A 19,461-nucleotide genomic window follows, 5' to 3' on the forward strand; every position below is an offset into this window, starting at 1 on the left:
TCACTGCTCCCCCAGCCCCAAGAGAGCAGGTTTGAACTGGGGCCCCCTCCCAAACCAAGAAGCTGTTTGGCAGGGGGCTGCTCTGCAGGTAGGACAAGTTGCTGCCCTCTTCAGGAACACTCCCCACCTGCCTTCCTCCACACAGGCAGGCAGATGCACAGGTAAGAAGGGGCCTTACTCAGACCCCTGGTCCACTGAGCCCAGTATTGTCTACACTGACCGGCAGCAATGACTCTCCAGGATTTCAGAGCAGCCTCACCATCCCCCACCTGGAGGTGCCTTCAGGGATGGAACCTGGGCCTTCTGCAGGTGCTCTATTCTGGAGGGGGGGCTCCTTCCCAGAGAGAAGGGGGTGGGCACACTGCCTTGCTAGGACTGGAGGGGGGCGGGAAGCCCCACAGGTATCTCAGGGGCACACCTAGAAATGGCATCTGCTCAGGATGTCTCTTTAAAGTTAGGCCAGAGGCTGCGACTTGGAGGGTCAAGCACCCATGTTTGAAATTAAGCCTTGTGGGGGTTGCTGGAAAGGACCCCAGTGAGGCTGTGCTGGTGTCCTCTCCCCTGCCAGGCTCCATCTCTCCAGGTGGGGGTGCTCTTGCTGCTGCACCCAAAGCACCCCTCCGCTCCTTCCTGTGGGAATGTTGCTTTGATATGACCCCTCCTCGCTCACTCTAGTGGATAAACAGCAGAGCACATTCCCTTTGCAATCTCTCAAAGGACCTGTTGATGGCATTTACCATTGTACTGTTGAGAGTGCATTAACTTATGGTCTGTGTGTGTGGTTTGGGAGCTGCACGGTCAGGGGAAAAACAATGCTGTCCAGGGTTGTAAAGACTGCGGAGAGAATAATTGGGTGCACTCTTTCCACCTTGGATCAAATCTATGCTTCCAGGTGCCGGAAGAAAGCTGCAGAGATAGCGCAGGATAGTGCGCACCCTGGAAATGATCTCTTTCAGCTTCTGCCTTCTGGAAGAAGGTCCAGGGTTATAAAGACTAGGACTAGCCACCTGAGAATAAAGATTATTGTAATATTGTAAACCTATTGGAACCAAGTTGATGATTCATTAGAATCCTTTAATTAAGCAATCCAGTCTGGCTTGTTCCTTGCAGGTTTCCCCTTTTATTTTCCTCTTAAAATAATAACAGAACAACACAGCCTTCTTTAAAAGGAAGAATAGAGTTTTATTCACATTCAGTTCACAGCAGGAATCTGAAGGCAGGCTTTATCTTGTGTGAGCTACACCTCAGACTTTCTGCTTGTGGGCTCCATCCTATGCGCTGGCTAAGAGCCAGGAGAGTCCCAGAGTCGGAGAGAGAGATGGTTGTGTGCGCAGCCCTTTGATGTGGTCAGCCAGGGTCGTGCCCATCGACCTGGTCACACACAAGAGGAGGACGCTCCAGAGTCACCTTCCCCTGGGTGTCCATTCCAGGCAACAGGAAAAGGTTGTACTTGACTGCTCTAGTAATAATCCCCCCCCCACTTCCCAGGGGCACCCCCCTCTGCCAGGTGAGTGGCACTTTCCTGGAGCCCCCTCCCCGGCCGGGAAGGAGAGGCGCTCTCCCGGGACTCTTTCTGAGTCACCACACAGGAAACACCACCATGCACTCATTTCCTCGCAGAGCCTGCAAAGCACCTGCCGGAGAGGATTTATGGGGTGCCAACCGCTCGCCCCTCCTGACACGCGGAGGCGGCTATTTTCCTGCCTGGGCAGCCGGTGCCAGAGCCCCTGGCCCTGAACTCCCGGGGTCTTTCCTGTCACGTCCCACCGTTCTCTGGAAGAGGGCAAAGGCCCTGGCCAGAGGGGCAAGGAGGGCACAGCCCTGGCAGAGGACCAGCTTCCAAGCAGAGGGTCGCAGGGAGCGGAAAGGGAATGGGCATGGGTGCCAGGCTGCTCTGAAAAGCACAGTGCACTCACAAAGAGGGAGGCATCTCAGGCAGAGGAGAAATAGTTATACCAGGGAATTCTATGGCCTTTTAGAATTGGGGGGTTGATATTGGGTCTTTTGTTTTGTTACTATGGATGAAGGGTGGTATATTATTATTATTATTATTATTATTATTATTATTATTATTATCATCATCATCATCATCATCATAACCCACTTATGCAGGAGGCACCAACCTAGATGACTTTGTCGCAGTTCAACAGAAGATGGGACACATTCATAGAGGAGAGGGCTATTGGATAACAATAACAGTAACAGTAATAATTTATATGCTGCCCATCTGACTGGCTTGCCACAGCCACTGTGGATGGCTTCCAACAAATATAAAAGCATAATTAAAATTAAAAACCTCCCCATACAGGGCTGCCTTCAGATGTCTCCCCAAAATTGTGTAGTTCTTTATTTCCTTGACATCTGATGGGACGGCGTTCCACAGGGCGGGTGCCACCACTAAGAAGGCCCTCGGCACTGAACCTCAGTGTCCGGACAGAACGGTGGGGGTGGAGACACTCCTACTGGACCCAAGCCTTTTAGGGCTGTAAAGGTCAGCACCAACACTTGTGAAATTGTAATGCTTCATTATGCTAGACATCTTAAGGCTCCTTTGGAACTCACTGGGAACATTTTCAACATTGATGGAACAACCGTCAAGTTGTATCTTGTTAAATTTGTTTGCTAGTTCTTCAAATATTAAATAAAAACTTTAAAAAAAAAATCCTACCAATCCACTTTTGACTCTGGTGGCCAGTTTGACCAGAAGGCATATCAGGCACCCCAAAATGACCAGAACCCGTCCCCCTAGGCTTTGAAAAGGGGTGCAACATGGGAGGCCTTTAGGTGGCAGTGTTGGAATCTCAGGGGCTGCTGGAAACCGCAGGATGAGAGGGCACAGCTGGGCCTCCGGTCTGGCCTGAGGACTTCTCAGAAGAGGCATCTGAGTGGCCACTGTGAGACTGGGGTGCAGGACGGGATGGGGACCCTTTGGCCTGATCCAGCAACCAAGCTCTTCCTGTGTTCTTGTTGTCTCATGAGACTCCCCCATTGCCTCTCAAGAGTTTGCCAAGCCGGACTCCTCACCCCACACTGCCTCTCAGGGAGCCCAAAGGCAGCAGCCTCGGGGGACAGTCAGAAAAGTCTTCGTGGCCTCAGTCTCTGTGGTCGCCTTTGGAGCCGCATGGCGCTTGCCTGCTCCCTTCCGGCCACCCTTGGCAGAGCTGGAGCCTGGCCCAGCTGACTCCCCAGGGAGCTGCTGCTCCCAGCTGTTGGGGCGAGGAGAAGGGCACCCAGGGAGGCCTCCCCCCCACTGGCCTGGGGGCAGAGTCTTGGGACTTTGCTCTTGGCCCAGGTGGGCCCTTGGAAGCCGCCCAGCCCAGCCCCAAAGCGAGCGGTTCTTGGAAGCTGCTGGTGTTTGCAGAGAAAACACCCCGAGATGTTGGGCTCCGGGGCCAAGCCCCTTCCATGCCTAAAACAGCACTGGCAGTACTGCCTTGGCATGGGGATCTCCTGGCAGTGCCCGCTGCCAGCCGGAATCCTGCATCCTGTTTGCTTCCTGCGCGGCAGCTGCCAGCTTGGCCCTGGGGGTCGAACAGAGGTTTGCCCTCCTGCTGGGAGCTGCAATGCCCCCTTGCCCAGGGTGCTGAACCCTCTCCCCTTGGTGGGTGCCAGGATGCCCACCCAGGGCCCTTGCCTTTTTCAAAGGCTGCCTGCAGAGATCAGAGAGTGGCACATGGGACAGATGGGGCTGCAAGAGAGCTGGGGGGAGACTTTCTCCCAGCAGCTCAGACCTGCCAGAGGAGCGGCCCTCAAGGCCTTCTGTAATCGTGCGATGGGGTAGGGAAGCCCACCTCGTCCTCTGGCATTAAATTCCCTAAGGGGGGGTTGCCCCACCCTCTTGCTGCCATTGCTGTGGCAGAGGCTTGGCCACTGGGATGTGCAGTGGAAAAAGGGGTCCAGGAGGGGCCTGGGTGATGCTATGGGGCAGAGAGATAGGGAGGAGGGGGCAGGCAAGGTGCCAGGCGAGGAGAGGGCCGCCAGGCAGGGAGAGGGTGGGAAGAGAGGAGCCAAGAGGAACCCCAACAGAGTTGCCACACCGCACCCCGCCAAAAGGGCACAGCCAAGAAATTCTGGCCGTAAAAACATTGTGTTGGGTTCTGGGTTCAAGGAAGGAGAGGCCCCCACCTCCAGTGGGAGTCTGTTCCACTGTCAAATGGCTCTTACTTCTCAAAAGGAACTGGAATGAGCCGCCAACTATTGTCATCAGGATAGAAGGGAAGCAGACATGGTGGCTCTTAATGGGGGCAGCATTGAGAGTCCTTTGCTGGCCCTCAGTTTGGTTCTGGGCTGGATTCCATGCGCTGTCCCCCCAAAAACCTACTATTATTTTATTTAGTAAATTTGTATACCACCATCAGATCACAGGGCAGTTCACAACTAAAAATACAAAATGAAAACACAAGATATGTAATAAAACATAAGCAATACGGGCCAATGTCCTCCCTCCTGTGCACATTTCAAAGGCTGCAGAACGCTAACCAGCCCAACGCCTGGCCCAGGATTCATGCCCCTCTGTGCCCGTGGGCGCTGGCTTCCTCAGAGGTGATGTGCAGCTGTGCGCATCTGCATCCCATGCGCAGGGGTCTCAGAGGAGGAAGCGAGGCTGCTGCAAATGGCAGGAGGGGGGAGCGTGGCTCTTGCGCATGAATCCTGCTGGTGGCCTTCCCACGATGGGCATCTGGTTGGCCACTGGGAGAAGAGGATGCTGGGTGAGGTGGGCAATGGCCCTGATCCAGCTGCAGGCTCTCCTTACGTCCCCACCAGGAGGAGGGTGGCCTGGCTGGCTTCTTCCCCCGGGGGGTGGAGGTGTCGCAGGAGTGTTACCTCGATGCCCCGCAGGGCACCCCCTCTGGGGCTCCCAACTGGAGGCCTTCCCGGAGGGCATGAATCAGCTTTTTGCAGCTTGTTAAAAAATCCCCGTCCCACCTCTTGTTTTCGTGCCTCCGACCAGGAAATGAGCTTTGCCACTTTGCCAGGGAGAGTCAGCCGGAGGCCAGGCCCATAAAGCTCCCCTTTATAAGCTCCTGTGGGGCAGACATTCCGCAGGGAGACCGAGGCAGGAGGAGAAGCAGCCTCCCCCAGAACCCAGAGACTCACGGGAAGCCCCACGATGGCCGCGAAGGCGAGGCTGGGGGCAGCGGCGGCATTCTGGGCCCCCCTGAGGGGCTGCCTGCTCCTGGCGCTCCTGCTCCACCTGCCAGGAGCAAGGGCCCTTTGCTACTTCCATGCGCAAGGTGAGGCGGCCGTGGGGGAAACAGGCGGGGGGCCAAGGGGAGGGACAACAAAGAATTGTGGAGTTGGAGTGACCCCAAAGGTCATCCAGTCCAACCCCTCTGCAGTGCAGGAATCTCAACGAAAGCGTCCGTGGCAGAGGGTCACCCAAGCTCTGCTCAAGAACCTCCAAGGAAGGAGAGTCCCTTGTCTGTTCCACTATCAAACAGCTCTTGCCACCAGAAAGTCTCCCCTGATGTTGAGTCAGAATTTCCTTTCGGGTAACTTGGGTTCGAGTCCTACCATCTAGCACAGGAGAAAACAATCTTGCTCCATGTGACTGGCCTTGAGAGACTGGAAGCTCAGGAACGGCCATCAGGCGCCCTTGGGCTACGCAGCCTTGAGGCTACCCAAGGCTAGCACAAATCTTCAAATGTACAGAAATATTGCAAAGAAGTGGACTGACTAGCAGGGTTTGAGTAGGAAGCACTTACAATCAACAAAATCAAGGTAGAGAATGTATGGTAATAACTGAAAGAATCTAGAGGCAATTAGAGAACAATCAAGGTATAATAAGAATATAGTAACATTTTATTTTTATTTTAAGAAAGCTATATTAAAAGAAAATTAAACAAGTAGAAGAAGTAAATATGCAAGAAACCAGAAGGGGAAGGTTGGGGGGGGGGAGGGGTTGTATCTGGGGATGTTGTCTTTTCTTTTTGTGAACAATGTTACAGTGATGAATATAAAACTGCAAAATTTAATTAAAAATATATATATTTTAAATAAATCAATCTTCACGTGGCAAAGGAGCAGATTCATGCTTGACCTTAGGAAGACCCTTGTGACAGGAAGAAGGGGCTCCCCTGGAGGATGGAGGTTTTGAAGCAGAGGTCAGGGTTCCTTCAGCCGAGAGGGTTGGGCTGGATGATCTCTGGGTTTCCCTTGCCACCCTACAAGCCTGATTCTAGAGAGGCAGGAAGAGACTGGCGGTGGCCCAAGAGCACCCAGGGCTCCCCGCTTGGCCGGGATCTGGCTGAGAAGGCAGCTGGCAGAGCCGAGGGCCAGATCCGGCGCCAGCCCTCCTCCCTGACCGCCCTCCCTCCTTCCTTCCAGCCCCCTGCCTCTACAAGGAGAAGCACTTTGGCCCCGGAGAGTCCTGGCAGGATGCCAACTGCTCCAAGTGCTTCTGCCTGGACCCCCTCGGCGTGGGCTGCTGCGACATGTGAGTTGGGCCAGGGGGGTGCATGTGGGCTGCAATGAGCAGGGAGGGGAAACGCAAGGAGACCCCCCTCCCAAGTAGCAGCTCCCAGAGGGCGCCACACCTGGAAGGGGTCTGGGCAGGTGAGGCACCTGGAAGTGGCCACCCAAGGGTGAAAATGGGGTCCTGGCCCCTGAGGCATCCTTTCTCCAGGCTCTGCTGGCATCGCGGCACCCGGGGCCAAGGCTGGGCAAAGGGGTCATTTCTGGGACACAGGAAAGAGTAGGGAGAGGCAAGCAAAAGTCAGGGATTGGGACCCGGTGATGCTGTCTGAGCAGATTTGAGCCCGGGATGTGAGGAAATGCAGAGTCTAGCAGCACATGAGACTCTTCAACTCGGGGCGAAAGATTTGCCCCACGATGGGCAAAAGAAATTCTGCACTGAAGGGGGTTGGACTGGATGGCCCTCGTGGTCCCTCCCAACTCTACACTTCTTTGAGGGGCTCACCTGCCCAAGGAGGGGTGAAGTCTGACCCCTGTTTCTGAGTGGGGAGGGGACCCGCCTGGCCCAGCCGCTTAGAGGGCCAGGGAGGGCCGAGTTCGAATCCTCTCCCGCTGGTCACACTGGAGGAACAGAGCCAGCCCCATGCCCCCCCATGCCCAGCCTAGCAGGTGCAAAGTTGGGGGGGGGAGACCTTCACAGCCCCAGCTCAGCTCCTTGCAGGGATGGCAGGATCAAGCCGAGAGGCAGTCGGGTGTCTGGGAGAGATGCCTCCTTCTCCTCGCTCCCTGACAAGTCCCCCCCCCCAGGGCCCAGCAACACCCTATAAATCAGCCACAGGGTATTGTGGGGCCCAGAGTCCCCCCCACCCACATCAACCACCCCAAGGAGGGGAGCTGCATGGCTGAAAGCAGGAGGATTGGGGCCTCCTCAGCACCCAGTGGCTGCAGGGAGCCTGGATCAGGCCCACAGTGCCATGGGGGGGGGGAGTAGGCTGGGGGGATGCTTTTGCTCTGAGAAGCTCAAGAGCCACTGGACTGGATGGGCCTGATCCGGCAGCCTCTCCCCATGTTCTTATTGCCCCCCTCCTCCTCGCAGGATGCAGCCTCCGGTCGACTTCCCCGCCTGGTGCGAAGCGCGCTACGACTCCCGGGCCTGCAAGATCTCGCTGGTGCAGAAAGGCAGGCCGAGGCTGCCCTGCGTGAACAACCTGGAGCCCGGCTGGGGGTCAGGCCAGGCCCCTGAGGAGCAGCCCGGCAGCCGAGGGGGGGCCAAGGCCCGGCTGGGGAGGAAGAGCCTGGAAGCGAAGCGCTGAAGGGGGGTGCAGAAGCAGCGCCAGAGGCACCCAGAAAGAAAGAAAGAAAGAAAGAGGGTCCTGCACCTGTAGAGCAAGAACTCCCCCCAGCTTTGCTTACTGCCCATCCCTGCCCGCTTCCTTGCCCCTTACCTCCTCCAGATGCCAAGCGGGGAGGGTGCCAGCACCCGGACCCTCTCCTGATCAGACACCTTTGCCATGAATTCCCCCAGAAATTGGAGTCTGGCTGGCTCCCCACCCCTGCAGACATTGGGCCTGCTTTTATCCCCAAATATATCCAAAATGGGGTGGGCAGCGGGTGTGGATGTCCTGGGCTGCTGCCCCCCATTTCCAGCTTCTTCTCTCCCCCCCCACCCCAGTCTGCTGGCTCCTCTGTTAAGCAGCCAAAGCTCCCCACCCCCCAAAAAACCCCACTAAAGGGAACCACTAAAGAGAACTAGGGGTCCAGACCACTCTGTGCGGGGGGGGGGGGGGGGTGCCATGAGGGAAGAGGGCTGGGCCTGACCCAGAGATGGGCGCGATCCGCAGCCAAAGCTCTTCCTTAGGGCGTAGAGAGAGCATGTCTGACTCTTCAAATAAACACCCCATGAAACAGCAGAAAGGCTCTGGTGCCGTGGATTTCGGGGGGGGGGGGACATGGGCAGGAGGGGAAGGGTCTCCCGTGGCCCCCACCCTCCTGGGCAAAGGATGGCACCTGCAGAGTATGGGGGGGGGCAGCCATTTCAGTAGATTTTTATTAACCAACAGACACAAAACACAGCATTGGGGGAGATGAAGCTGGAAAGCCCCTCCAGCTTTTCACCACAGTGACCCCCATGGTTTGCAACAGCCCCCCCCCGACACTCTGGAAAAAAGGACAAGGGCAGGTTGGAGGCAGCGCCCCCTTCTCCACGGGAGAAATTCACACGCCAGACGGGGAGTGGGGCAGGGAGAGGGAGGGAGCCCAGCTGAAGAGCCCCCCCCCTGCTTGCACCCCAGACCTTCCAGCCAAAGCCCCCCCCCAATCAGGATCATGCCTCTCTGAGGCCACACGGAGGAACAGGACACTCAGCCACGCAGAGGAGCCCTCAGATGGTGAGGGAGTTGGCGCCAGGGACCTGGGAGACGGAGGAGGCCAGGAGCGGGTTGGTGGGCAAGACCTTGATGGGCAGGTCCCAGCTGAAGGTGTCCACGTCCATCTGCTCCACCCCCGACCACCGGGAGGCTTCTTCCGAGGGGGGGCCCTCTGGGGGGGCCTGCCGCTGCGACGCCTCGCGGGACGTCACAAACTCAAAGTGCAGACGCCACTTCAGGGACACTGCAAAGAGGGGGGGGGGCATCAGCAGAGGCGCTCTGGGCTGCTCCCGCTGAATAACAGCCCCCCCACTCATCCCCCACCCCACAGCAGCAGGGAGGTGTTTGGGGCCAGCAAGGACCCCCTTCTGTTCAAACCAAGGGAAGGGAGAACACCTGGGGGGCTCCCTCTGTCAGTGGGTGAGAGCCAGCCAAGGGGCAGAGAGGAGGGGGTGCCCATGGGTCAAGGGTGCCAAGAGAATGCCAGCTTGTGGCTGGTTGGGGGGGCAAAGGAACTAGCCTCAGAGCTGGCGTACTGGCCTGCCCAGCTTTGCCCACTGGGCACTGACTGGCAGCAGCTCTCTGCAGTTCAGGGGTGCCAGGAGAGTGCCAGCTTGTGGCTGGAACAGGGAGGGGGTTAAAGAGGGGCTTCCAGTAGCAGCTCCCTCTGGCTTAGGGACACAGGAACCAGCCTCAGAGCTGGCATACTGGGCTGCCCAACTTTGCCCACTGGGCACTGACTGGCAGCAGCTCTCGGCAGTTTGGTGCAAAAGGTTGACCCACCCATGCCCCTTCTGCCTGCAAAGCAATCGCCCCCCCGCCCCGGAAGCTGCCCGGCCCCTCCCTCCTGGGAACTGGAAGGACTCACCAATGTTGGTGCTGAACCCTGGGGCAGAGCTGAGCGGGATGGGCAGGCTGAAGCTGGTGCGCGAGGTGTGCAAGCAGGACTCCTGGTGGCGGGCATGGGTGCTGTAGGAGACGGGCTGCCCGCGCCGGTGCTGGAAAGCCTCCTGGATCCGCTCCTCCGTCTGAAGGCTCACCAGGTACTAGCAGCCAGAGAGCAGAGGGCAAGCCCAGAGGCCGGATGAGCTCCTGACTGGCATCCCCCCACACCCTCGACTCGCCCACCCCGCTCCTTCCGCAGAGCGTCCTGGAGGGAACCCCCCCCCCCCGGCCCTCACCTGCAGGCATGGGATGTCCCCTTCAGAGAAGTTGAAGGTGCCCACAATGTCTTCACCAATCTTGTAGACGGCCTTGAAGATGCAGAAGGTGCCCACTTTGCCGCGGGAATTGCTGATGTTGTACAAGTCTGGGAGCAAAGGGGGGGACTTAGTTGGGGGGGGGGAGAGAAAAAGGTGTGCCCCCACCTGGAATTGAACACAGCTGCACTCCCCCCGCCCAGTGAAAACCAGCCTCTTGTGCGGTGGCTGAATGAGGCACTGTGCCCCGTGGCATGATGGGCACCTTAAGCCACACGGAAGAAGGAGCCGGCTCCTTTTCTGCTGCTCCAAAGGGGAGGCCCAGACAAGAGGATGCAAGGTGCAAAGGAGATTCCAGCGAAGTATCAGGAAGAACTTTCCAAGTCTCCCTTGTATTAAGGGCAACCTGGCGACTAGACTTTCTCTTTTTGTGCCCATAACCTAAGTTCCAGGAGTCACATGCAGGGTGGATAAAAATCAATGATTTAAAAAATAATAATTTAAATTGGATTTTTAAAAAATTTAAATTGGATTTTTAAAATAAAATGCTTTCTGAGGAAAAGTCTTTCTAAATATAGCTTTCTATTTAAGTTATATTATAGTCCAAAAGCTATTCATCAGGAAATAAGGATTTGTTTTAAGTTTTTCATGTGTGCCAAAACTCACTCTAAGTTTTTTTTTTAAATTGTTTAACCACATCAGTTAACAAACATGGATACATATGCTATAATGTTATTGTTTTAGTTAAATGAATTGTTATTAAGGAAATTATTTTCTCCTTCCAATAAAGTACAGCAGGAAAGTTGTCCAATTATAATCAGTCAACTTATTAAACCTCACAATAATTTCATAATTATCTGTCTACCTAATCAGTAACTTTTTATATAACTGTAAAAACTACTCTGAAAATTTATTATTCTGAAAAGGAAACCTTCATCTGGTTGTAAATATTATGATTATACCAGCAGGAATGAGTCTTTCTGTAAAGAAAGGATTGAAACCACGTCTTCCTGACTAGTGATTGAAATCATGATTGAAATCAATTTGATTTAAATTGATAAGATTTCATTCAACTCCACCCTGGTCACATGGCAAATAGCTTTTCTTTCTTTCTTTTTTACCATTTCTCAACTTTATTTTCAGGGCAGGAGAGATTTTATTCCATTGTATTGAGCTTGGAAGAGGCTCTGCTCATTTTCTCTTTGGGCTTTGAAGTAAGCAGATAGATCTTCAAAGATGCTGAGCATGTATCCAACTCCATCGACAGGATCCTTGAACAGGGTCATTTCCCTCATTCGGGGAGACCCTTAAATTACCACGTCTAATTGAGTTTATTCATGCTGCTCTTCCTATATTTCTTTTTTTGACAAATGACTTTCTCTCCCAGGGCAGTGGGGCAGGAGAGCCAGTGAACTGGGGGGGGGGGGTGTTGAGGCGACTTACGGAGGCTCCTTCTGGAGGTGGCCGCCATCAGCAGCTCGGTGGCCAAGTCGGCCAGCCGGGAATCCTTCTTGGCCCCCTCCTCCTCCTCCAGGAAGGGGTTGGAGGGGGCCACGGCCTCGTCCTGGGGGCACTGGTAGTCCTTCAGTCCTGCGGAGGGAGAGGCAGCATGAGCTGTTTTGCCGGGGGGGGGGTGTCAAGATGTCCTCCCCCCCATCCGGTCTGCACAGGGACCCCCCCCCCCCGGCCTTACCATGCAGCACCAGCACCCGGAAGGGGACGCGAAGGAGCTTGATGGGTGAGTTGACCCTCTGGCAGCCGATGGTCAGCTTGTAGACGTACTTGACCGCCTGCCCCCGGAAGGAGGGGGGGCCGTCCACCGGCAGCGTCTCGCAGTATGAGTCTGGGGAAAGGGGGGCCATGAGCCTTGGGTCTCACCGCCAAGGGCTTAGCCTCCCATGGCTGGGTGGGACGGGGCAGCCAGCAGGAGTAGAAGCAGAGCAAATGAAAAAGCCTTGTGCTGTAGCGGGGTGGGATGGATGACCCATGGGGGTCCCTTTCAATTCTTATTCTTACTCCAAAAGGGCCCAGTTCACAGCGCAGGGCCCTTGCTGCATCCATGTCCCCCAGGATCCTTGAGCAAGCCCCCCAACACCCTCGGCCTGAAAAGCGGGGGGCAGATCTGAGCAAGCTGGGGGGCGTCTTCCACATGCCCCTTCCCCACCTTTTTAGAGACTCTCAACCAGGCAGAGGCTGGGTTTTGCTTTGGGGGGCAGCAGGCAGGCTGGGGCAGAAAAGCCAGTGACGCAATGCAGGTTCAGGTGGGGCTGGGGCTGCCCTGGCCTCCCCCCAGGGCTCTCAGCCCCACTGCCTGGCTTGCCCTTCCAGATCATCTCTGGGCGGCAATGGAAGTGGGAAAGTGGGGCTGGTGTGTGGGGAGCCCAGAGCCCTTCCCCACAAGAGAGGTCATCCCTCGCCTCCGCCAGCCAAGCCTTGGGGCTCCCCAGCACCCCTCCCCTAGGGTGGGGGGCAAGGCAGAAGGGTGAGAAGGGGCTACTCACAGGTTTTGGACTCTCCTGGATCCAGTCGCAAGTCACAGAAGAGGATCTTTGGGGGGGTGGACAGGATGCAGTGGCCCCGCTCCCCTGCAAGGCAAAAGAAGAAGAAGAAGAAGAGTTTGGATTTGATATCCCACTTGATCACTACCCGAAGGAGTCTCAAAGCGGTTCACAATCTCCTTTCCCTTCCTCCCCCACAACAAACACTCTGTGAGGTGAGTGGGGCTGAGAAGTGTGACTGGCCCAAGGTCACCCCGCAGCTGCATGTGGAGGAGAGGGGAAGCGAACCCGGTTCACCAGATTACGAATCTACCGCTCTTAACCACTACACCACACTGGTACCAAAAGGGGCCATGGGCACAGACTCACAGCCAGGGCTACCCGTCGTCCCCCTGCCACCCTGGCAGGCTCTCCTGCCTTCTTGCCACCGGCCCCCAAGTGACACTCCCTGCCCTGCCCCTCTTTCAGGCCAAGGAAGGAACCTCTCTGGAAGGAGCTCAGGCTCACCTCTGTTGGGGACAAAAACCGTCTCGTTCTCAGCCTGGACGTCGTGCCGGCTGTCTTCCGAAGGGGGCAGAGCCACCCGGCTCTCGCTGGCGTGGAACTGGCAGTGGATCTGAGCACTGGCCCAGGCCAGCATTTCACTGGGGGGGGGGGGAGAGAGAGAGAGAGGGACAGGCCGTGAGGGAGACGGAGCAGAGACCCAGGGAAAGAAGGCCCATGAACGTGAGGAGAGCCTGCAGCTGGATCAGGCCCACCCAGTCCAGCCAGGTGCCTAGGATGGGAAACCCACAAAGAAGATTGGAGCAGAACAGAAACTCCCTCCCCTCCTGGATGCTTGAGCAGGAGGCTGGACTAGATGGCCCTCGGGGGGCCCTTTCTACTCTATGATTCCAGGAGTCTACGATTTGGTTTCCAGCATCTGGGATTCAGAAGCGTTGCTGCCTCTAACAAGAGAGGCAGCACACAGCCGTTCTGACTAGGAGACATCGATGGCCCTCTCCTCCGTGATGAGAGAGGGCAAACGCAGCCTGAAAGACGTCCCAGCTCAGGGGTGCGTGTGTGTTTCCCCCATTCCGTCCCATCAGTTCTTTCAGATTTTCCAGAAAGGTTCCACCTGCTCTCAGTGGCGAAGCTGCATGCTCTGGCACCTGAAAAAGGCTTGCAAGCTGGAACCCCACGCTTTCCAGACCTCTTGGGGGTAGAGGACCCCCCAGACCATGTTCCTGTGGTGTCTGGAGGAACCCCAGCCCCTCTTCCTCCCTTCCCAGCACCACACACCAGGTAGGAAAACAACACAAACCTTGTGATGAGGAACCTAACTATCTAGATCGCCCCCTGGCCACTGCTTCTGCTGCCACAAAACTCACAAACCCGGGCAGGTTTCAAAAGCCATGAAGGGTCTGAGGCCACAAGATGCCCCTCAAGAATAAATGGGGCTCAAGCCAGGAGTGGAGGTGACCGGCTGGCCGGGGGGGGGGGAGGGAGAGGAAATATGCCCTGGCGGGGCTCTGGGAATATTTTTGGGGAGCCTTGAGGGGATGATCCCAGAAGCATGCTTGGAAAACAATGCTCCAAAAATTCCTGATGGTGGAGGACAAGATCACTTGGCACGCCAGCCCCTCTGTCTAACACTTTCCAGGACTTCTAATATTTATTAACAAAAGAAAGTGCAAATTTGACCAATAACCCAAAGAATCAGGACTCCAAACCATAAAACGTCACAGCCCAGAAGGGCATAAGTACAAAAACAGAGGACAGCTCCAAAGGGATAATAAAGTATTAACTCATACAAGGGTCCCCTTTACAATTTGTTATAAAAATGAGAGTATTCTCTGGCTGTAAAGCTGCAGCGTTATTCAGATTAAAGGTTCAATATGGTCTTAAATGAGCCAGAAATTAGCTTCTACAGGTGGCAATGGGTGACTTGTGTGCCTCAATTTTTGTATGGAAAAGGTGGAAGAGGTGGAGCAAAGCGAGAGTCTTAAACTGGTGTGGAGGGGGAGGAGACTCAGACAGGACTTCGCCGGTCTAAGGTCGGGACGTAGAGCTGCACGCTGCGGCTTTAAAATGGAGACTGAATCTCAATAAAGACTTTTGTACATAACTACAGCCTAGCGTTGGTCCTCTGTGAGCTGGGACCTGGAGGCAGCTCTGACATAAAGCTATATAAAAAACCAGTCATTCAAGCTGCACGCTTTTCAAGAAGGGCAACTTGCCAAACCCTGGAATGCCAGCAATCGAAATTATCAAGATTAAAGGTCTTCCAGGATTCGAAAACACAGCCCTGGGGGCTGCAGTAAAGAGGTGGAAAGTTCTTTCCTTTTCACGTCCCCTTCTGTTTCCTTCCACATAGAGGCTCAAAGATGGGAGCGTTTTCACAGAAACGTTCCGCAGCGCAGGAGAGAGGAAGGAAGCTTGTGGCACTCCTGAGTGAGCAGAGAGCCACGAAATTGCTCTGCCAGGCGACTATGGGGTGCAGCGCTCACCAGGCAGCCCCAGAGCCCCCCTGGCACTGCGCCAAGCTGGTCCCAGCCGCTGAGAGGTCCAGGAGAACGGGGGGGGGGGGGTGTCCCCTTCCCACTGTCCATCTCCCAGCACAAGTCACCCACCAGGGAGACCACGGTTGGATTCCACCTCACAGCCTGCCTTGAAACCATCAGCACCTGGTTCCTCACCTGGGGGTGCGCCTGGAGGCCCCCCTCACAAAGGAGGCTCCAGCAGAGGCAGAAACGGGGAGTGTCTGGCCTGGGGTGCCAGCCATGGCCTCTCACCGAAAATGGGCCTGGCCATAGGCACCCCAGCCGCACACAGGCTAAGTGGAAGCAGAGGCTGGCAGATATTGGAGAACATGGACCAGAAACTCCAAAAGTCTGCTTCTCCTCCCTTCCACACTCTGCCAGTGACCCCCCCCCCATGGCCACTGGGGGTCCTTGTCTTGCTGCTATGAGCTGCTTTTTAATTACTTTGCCATTAGCCACTCTGAAGGTCTTTCTGACCAAAAGATCAGAATAAAAACACCGTAAATAAAACAACCATTTCTGCATCAAACGGAAGTGGGGGAAAGGCGGGGGTCCCGAGAGGCCGCCGAAGGAGGGTTTTGCAATGCCACACCAAGCCAGAACTACCCCCGGGAAGGCAGACCCACTTGGCTGCCACAGCTGCTCCCTTTGGGGTGGCCAGGATGCGCCCCGGGAGATTGACAGAAGCAAAGAGGGTCTGGGCCAGCCCTTCCCACACTTGGCTGCCCCCACCCTCAGGCTCCAGGAGATGGCTGCCCGGTTCATGCCGGCTCCAGATGATTGGGAGGAGAAAAAGCAGCAGGAGCACATGAGAGCAACCCAGCCAGATTGGGGGGGGGGGCTGATTATTGTTATTATTCTACTGTGCACCAAACCCAACCTGCTGCCCTCCCTTGCTGGACATCTCCTTTCTGCACCACACAGACCTTATAGACACAGAGTTGGGAGGGATCCCAGGGGTCATTTAGTCCAACCCCCTGTGATGCAGGAGTGGCAGCCGCAAAGCCCATCAACAGCCTGCACAGGCCAGCCGGCTGAAAAACAAATCCCCGCCTGAGGACTTGGGCACCTCAAGCAGCAAAGTGCCCAAACAGGTCAAGCCAGTTTCACCGCATAACCAGGCTGGCCGGAGTGGATCTGGCAGGTGACAAGGAAGGCAGCCATCGCAGGTCAGGGCCTGAGGCCAAAAGCAGGAGCAGAGGGCTGCCAATCCAGCTGGCACGCAGAGGCTGGACTCAACCAAACACCCACGGAGCTCCTTTCTGAGGAGACCAGCATCTTCCAGGGCAGGCCGGCTGGGCGAAGGCCACCCAAAGGAAGCCTGCAGAGGACCCCCTCCTCCTGAGGGAGCCCCGGCCACAGTGCTGAGGGGCTGCAAGCCCCCCTCTGCCCCCCTCAGCAGCATGGGCATGGAGCAAGCAGAATGGCAACCTCAAAGGCCTGTGGCAATGCCAGAAAATGGAGCCCAGGCTGGCACAGCCAGTGGGGGGGGGGGAAGGGGCCGGCAGCATCTTGGCTGCTCTGCACTGGGCAGGGAAACCTTTATGGATCTCTGTGTACTCTCAGCACTTATCTGTACAGTACTGTACCTCCTCAAGTCCTTACCTGCTCCCAGGTTCACCTGTGACTGCTCAATTGCTACATCAAACATTGCATCAGCTGCTGGGGCAGCCTCCAGAACAGCCTCCCTCTCTCCATTCTGGCAGGCAGCCGTCTTGGTCTGAAGCAGTCCAAATAAACTGAAAAATTGTCCAGTAGCACCTTCGAGACCAACTAAGTTTGTTCTGTCTATAATCTTTCGTGTGCATCTGAAGAAGTGTGCATGCACACGAAAGCTTAGACCCAGAAGAAACTTAGTTGGTCTTGAAGGCGCCACTGGACAATTTTCTAATGTTTATTTATTTAGCCTCCCTCTCGCACAAGAGGCAGCGCCGACCCTGCGGAGGAGGCCTGGCGCCAGGCTCAGGAAAACAGCCCCGAGGCCACAGAGCACAAAGGCTGCTGCTCCCCAGCCCTGCCGCAGAGTCCTGTTGGCCCCGTTGTCCACGCGGCTCCCAAACAGCCGCTGTGAGGGGCAAGGAGCCTCCCTGGACCTCAGCGCATCCGGTCAGTGAGCCGAGGCCCAGCAAGACCCCCAACTCCCTGCCTGGCCTGACTTGACTCACTGGTCTCCCCCACTGATCCCATCCTTTAAAGAAATAGACCCCTGTACTGGATCTGTCCAGTCCAGCATCCAGTGCTCCAAGCAGCCGGAGCTCACAGTGCCTCTTCTGGGAAGCCCCAAGGAGGATATCAGCCCCTGCTTTCAAGGGGGTGTCAACACTCCCCACAAACGCTCCTAACTAGCATCAGAAGACAGGCCTACCCTTTCGGGAAAATGTGGTGGCTGAGCAGTGGTGAGGCCTGGCGGGTAGACCTGCCCACTAAGAAACTTGCCCTGCAGAGGGTTGGACTAGAGGACCCCTGGGGACCCCTCACCTCTCTGATCCACCCTTTCTCAGTGAGTCAGCCCAGCATCCAGGTTGCTCTTTCAACCCACAGGGAGCCTCCCACCCCCCCCCAGCAAGCCCTTTATGGATGGCACTGCTGATGCAATCAACTCTGCACCCCCCCTCCCCCCAAAATGCCAACACGGCAACACTGGACATGCCCTGCCCTAAACTGGGATACCTACACTGGATTTCCTTGCAAGGCTGGCGTAATCCACACTCGCTCAGCCACAGCCCTGCAATGATGGGACTTGATCTGCACTGGCAGAGAATTTTTTAAAATGTTTACAATCTCAGAAAAACATTCCTTTGGGGTGAAATAAGCTCAGAGTTTAAAAGAGTGTGAACTGAATTGGTTTCTGTTTCTGAATTTGCACTCAGTCCCGGCCCTCTCCAAACTGCATTGCTATTTCTCTACCAGCAAAAACCAGCAGAAAATTACAAGTTCCTTCTCTAGATAATGGGCGTTCCACACTCATCTTCTCTTTGCCTAATTGGCTGGATCCACCTTCCTGAATGGCAATCATTGAGGCGGCTTCATCCATTGGCTAGAAGCCCATCAACCAGGAAGAAGCAAAGGCTTCACAAAACAGGAGCCCTTTGGCCTCGGTGGGCAGCTGCCTGCAAAACTCCCCTTGTTTGAGGCGCATTGAGCAGCAGGGAATTTCGCGTGAGCAGTTCCTGATCTCTGGGTGCAAAACTGGGCCTAAGATTTCAGATCAAAACTGCAGAGTGGAAGGAGAGGGGGACCTTTTTCTGCCTCCCCACTTCCAGCTACTCTCCGAAGACTGGAGAAGAGACCCTCTTAAGAATATTGGGGGGGTGGGCAGGGCCAGATTTAGGTTTGATGAGGCCCTAAACTCCTGAAGGTCATGGGGCCCTTTTTTTTGCCCAGCTGTCCTTTGTCAACAACAAATTGTTGCTGTTTTTGGTGCTGAATATATGCTAGATGGTCACTGATGGACCGAAAAGGTATCTCAAGCCATTTGCCCATGTTGCCCTGCAACCAGTCCATGCAGAATGCCGGCACCCTCTATATAGAAAGGAGCAAACCAGTGATATTTCAGGGAGCAGGCTAGCAGGCAGGGCTCATTGCTTACACAAAACACAGTTGCTGTTTGCAGGTTTTATTCTATTTGTTTTTTATATCTTATATTTTGGAAATGTACATCCAGGTTTTTTCCCTTGAATTTTTTTGGGGGTGCCCAAGAGAGTGGGGCCCTGAGCTAGAGCTTGTTCAGCTTATATGTAATTCCGGTGCTGGGGGAAGGTTTTGATGTTTTGAGACTACAATTCCCATCATCCCTGACCACTGGCCCTGCTAGCTAGGGATCCTGGGAGTTGTAGGCCAAAAACAACTGGAGGGCCGAGGGTGAGGAAGAAGTCTGGACTAGACCATGTGAAAAAAGAAGATAATAGTTTAGCTGCCGCTCCCTCATTTTCTGCGCCCCTAGACATCCCGTTGTGGCGCCCAGGACATCCGTTGAAGGCGCCCTTCGGCTCCTGCCTTGCCCATCTCAGTTGCTTTGCGCGTTTCTCGTGCAAAAGGCAGAAGCGACGCGGAAATGCAGGCGCTCGCCGTTCCGACGTTTCCCGGGCCCCGCAGCCTCCCCCGCCCTCCCCCCCCCGCCGGGCTCTACCTGGAGGCGGAGGTGGCGTCGGGCGGCAGCGGGTTGCGCAGCGTGACGAGGCACTCGAGGGGCTCCCCGGCCAGGAAGACCGCCCCGCGGAGCAGCGCCGCCGACACCTCGATCATGGCCGGCGGCGGGGGGGGGGGAGGGACCCAGGCGTCCGGGAGGGGAGAGCGCCCCGGGGACCTGCCCGGCTCCCACCCAGGCCCCGCTCGGCTGGCCTCGGAAGCGCCCGCCCGGAGGCCCCGCCCACCCTGCCTGCCTTCGGCACAGCTCGGCTCTCTCCGCTCCCGCGATCCCCGCCCCCGAAGCATCCTCGGCTCAGCTCGGCTCTTTCCGCTC

At 55.9% G+C, this 19,461-nt stretch overlaps 1 protein-coding gene across 2 annotated transcripts; it reads right to left on the reverse strand.

The window, feature by feature from the left end:
• Positions 1-1,158: 1,158 nt before the first annotated feature.
• RGP1 (RGP1 homolog, RAB6A GEF complex partner 1) lies at positions 1,159-19,319 on the reverse strand. Of its 2 annotated transcripts, none has more exons than XM_079994975.1 (8): positions 19,129-19,319; positions 12,985-13,121; positions 12,481-12,564; positions 11,673-11,822; positions 11,423-11,593; positions 9,962-10,089; positions 9,649-9,826; positions 1,159-9,024 (listed from the first exon to the last, which is right to left on the reverse strand). In XM_079994975.1, the coding sequence occupies exons 1-8, from the start codon at positions 19,242-19,244 to the stop codon at positions 8,795-8,797; spliced, it is 1,194 nt and encodes a 397-aa protein (XP_079851101.1). In that variant the 5' UTR covers positions 19,245-19,319; the 3' UTR covers positions 1,159-8,794. The 2 variants fall into 2 exon arrangements, with proteins under 2 accessions (XP_079851101.1, XP_079851102.1); XM_079994976.1 differs by having other exon boundaries at positions 11,423-11,569; positions 19,129-19,317.
• Between the last annotated feature and the right edge of the window lie 142 nt (positions 19,320-19,461).

The sequence above is a fragment of the Podarcis cretensis genome, assembly GCF_951804945.1.
Source record: "Podarcis cretensis genome assembly, chromosome: 11".
NCBI classification, from domain to species: Eukaryota; Metazoa; Chordata; class Lepidosauria; order Squamata; family Lacertidae; genus Podarcis; species Podarcis cretensis.

Excerpts from the sequence above, each read along its gene's own strand:
- RGP1 (XM_079994975.1), bottom strand. The coding sequence starts at position 19,244 with ATGATCGAGGTGTCGGCGGCGCTGCTCCGCGGGGCGGTCTTCCTGGCC. Across the intron at positions 12,565-12,984 it reads GGTTTTTGTCCCCAACAGAG|GGGAGCGGGGCCACTGCATC; the intron begins GTGAGCCTGAGC and ends TTTGCCTTGCAG. Across the intron at positions 10,090-11,422 it reads CACCTCCAGAAGGAGCCTCC|ACTTGTACAACATCAGCAAT; the intron begins GTAAGTCGCCTC and ends CTTTGCTCCCAG.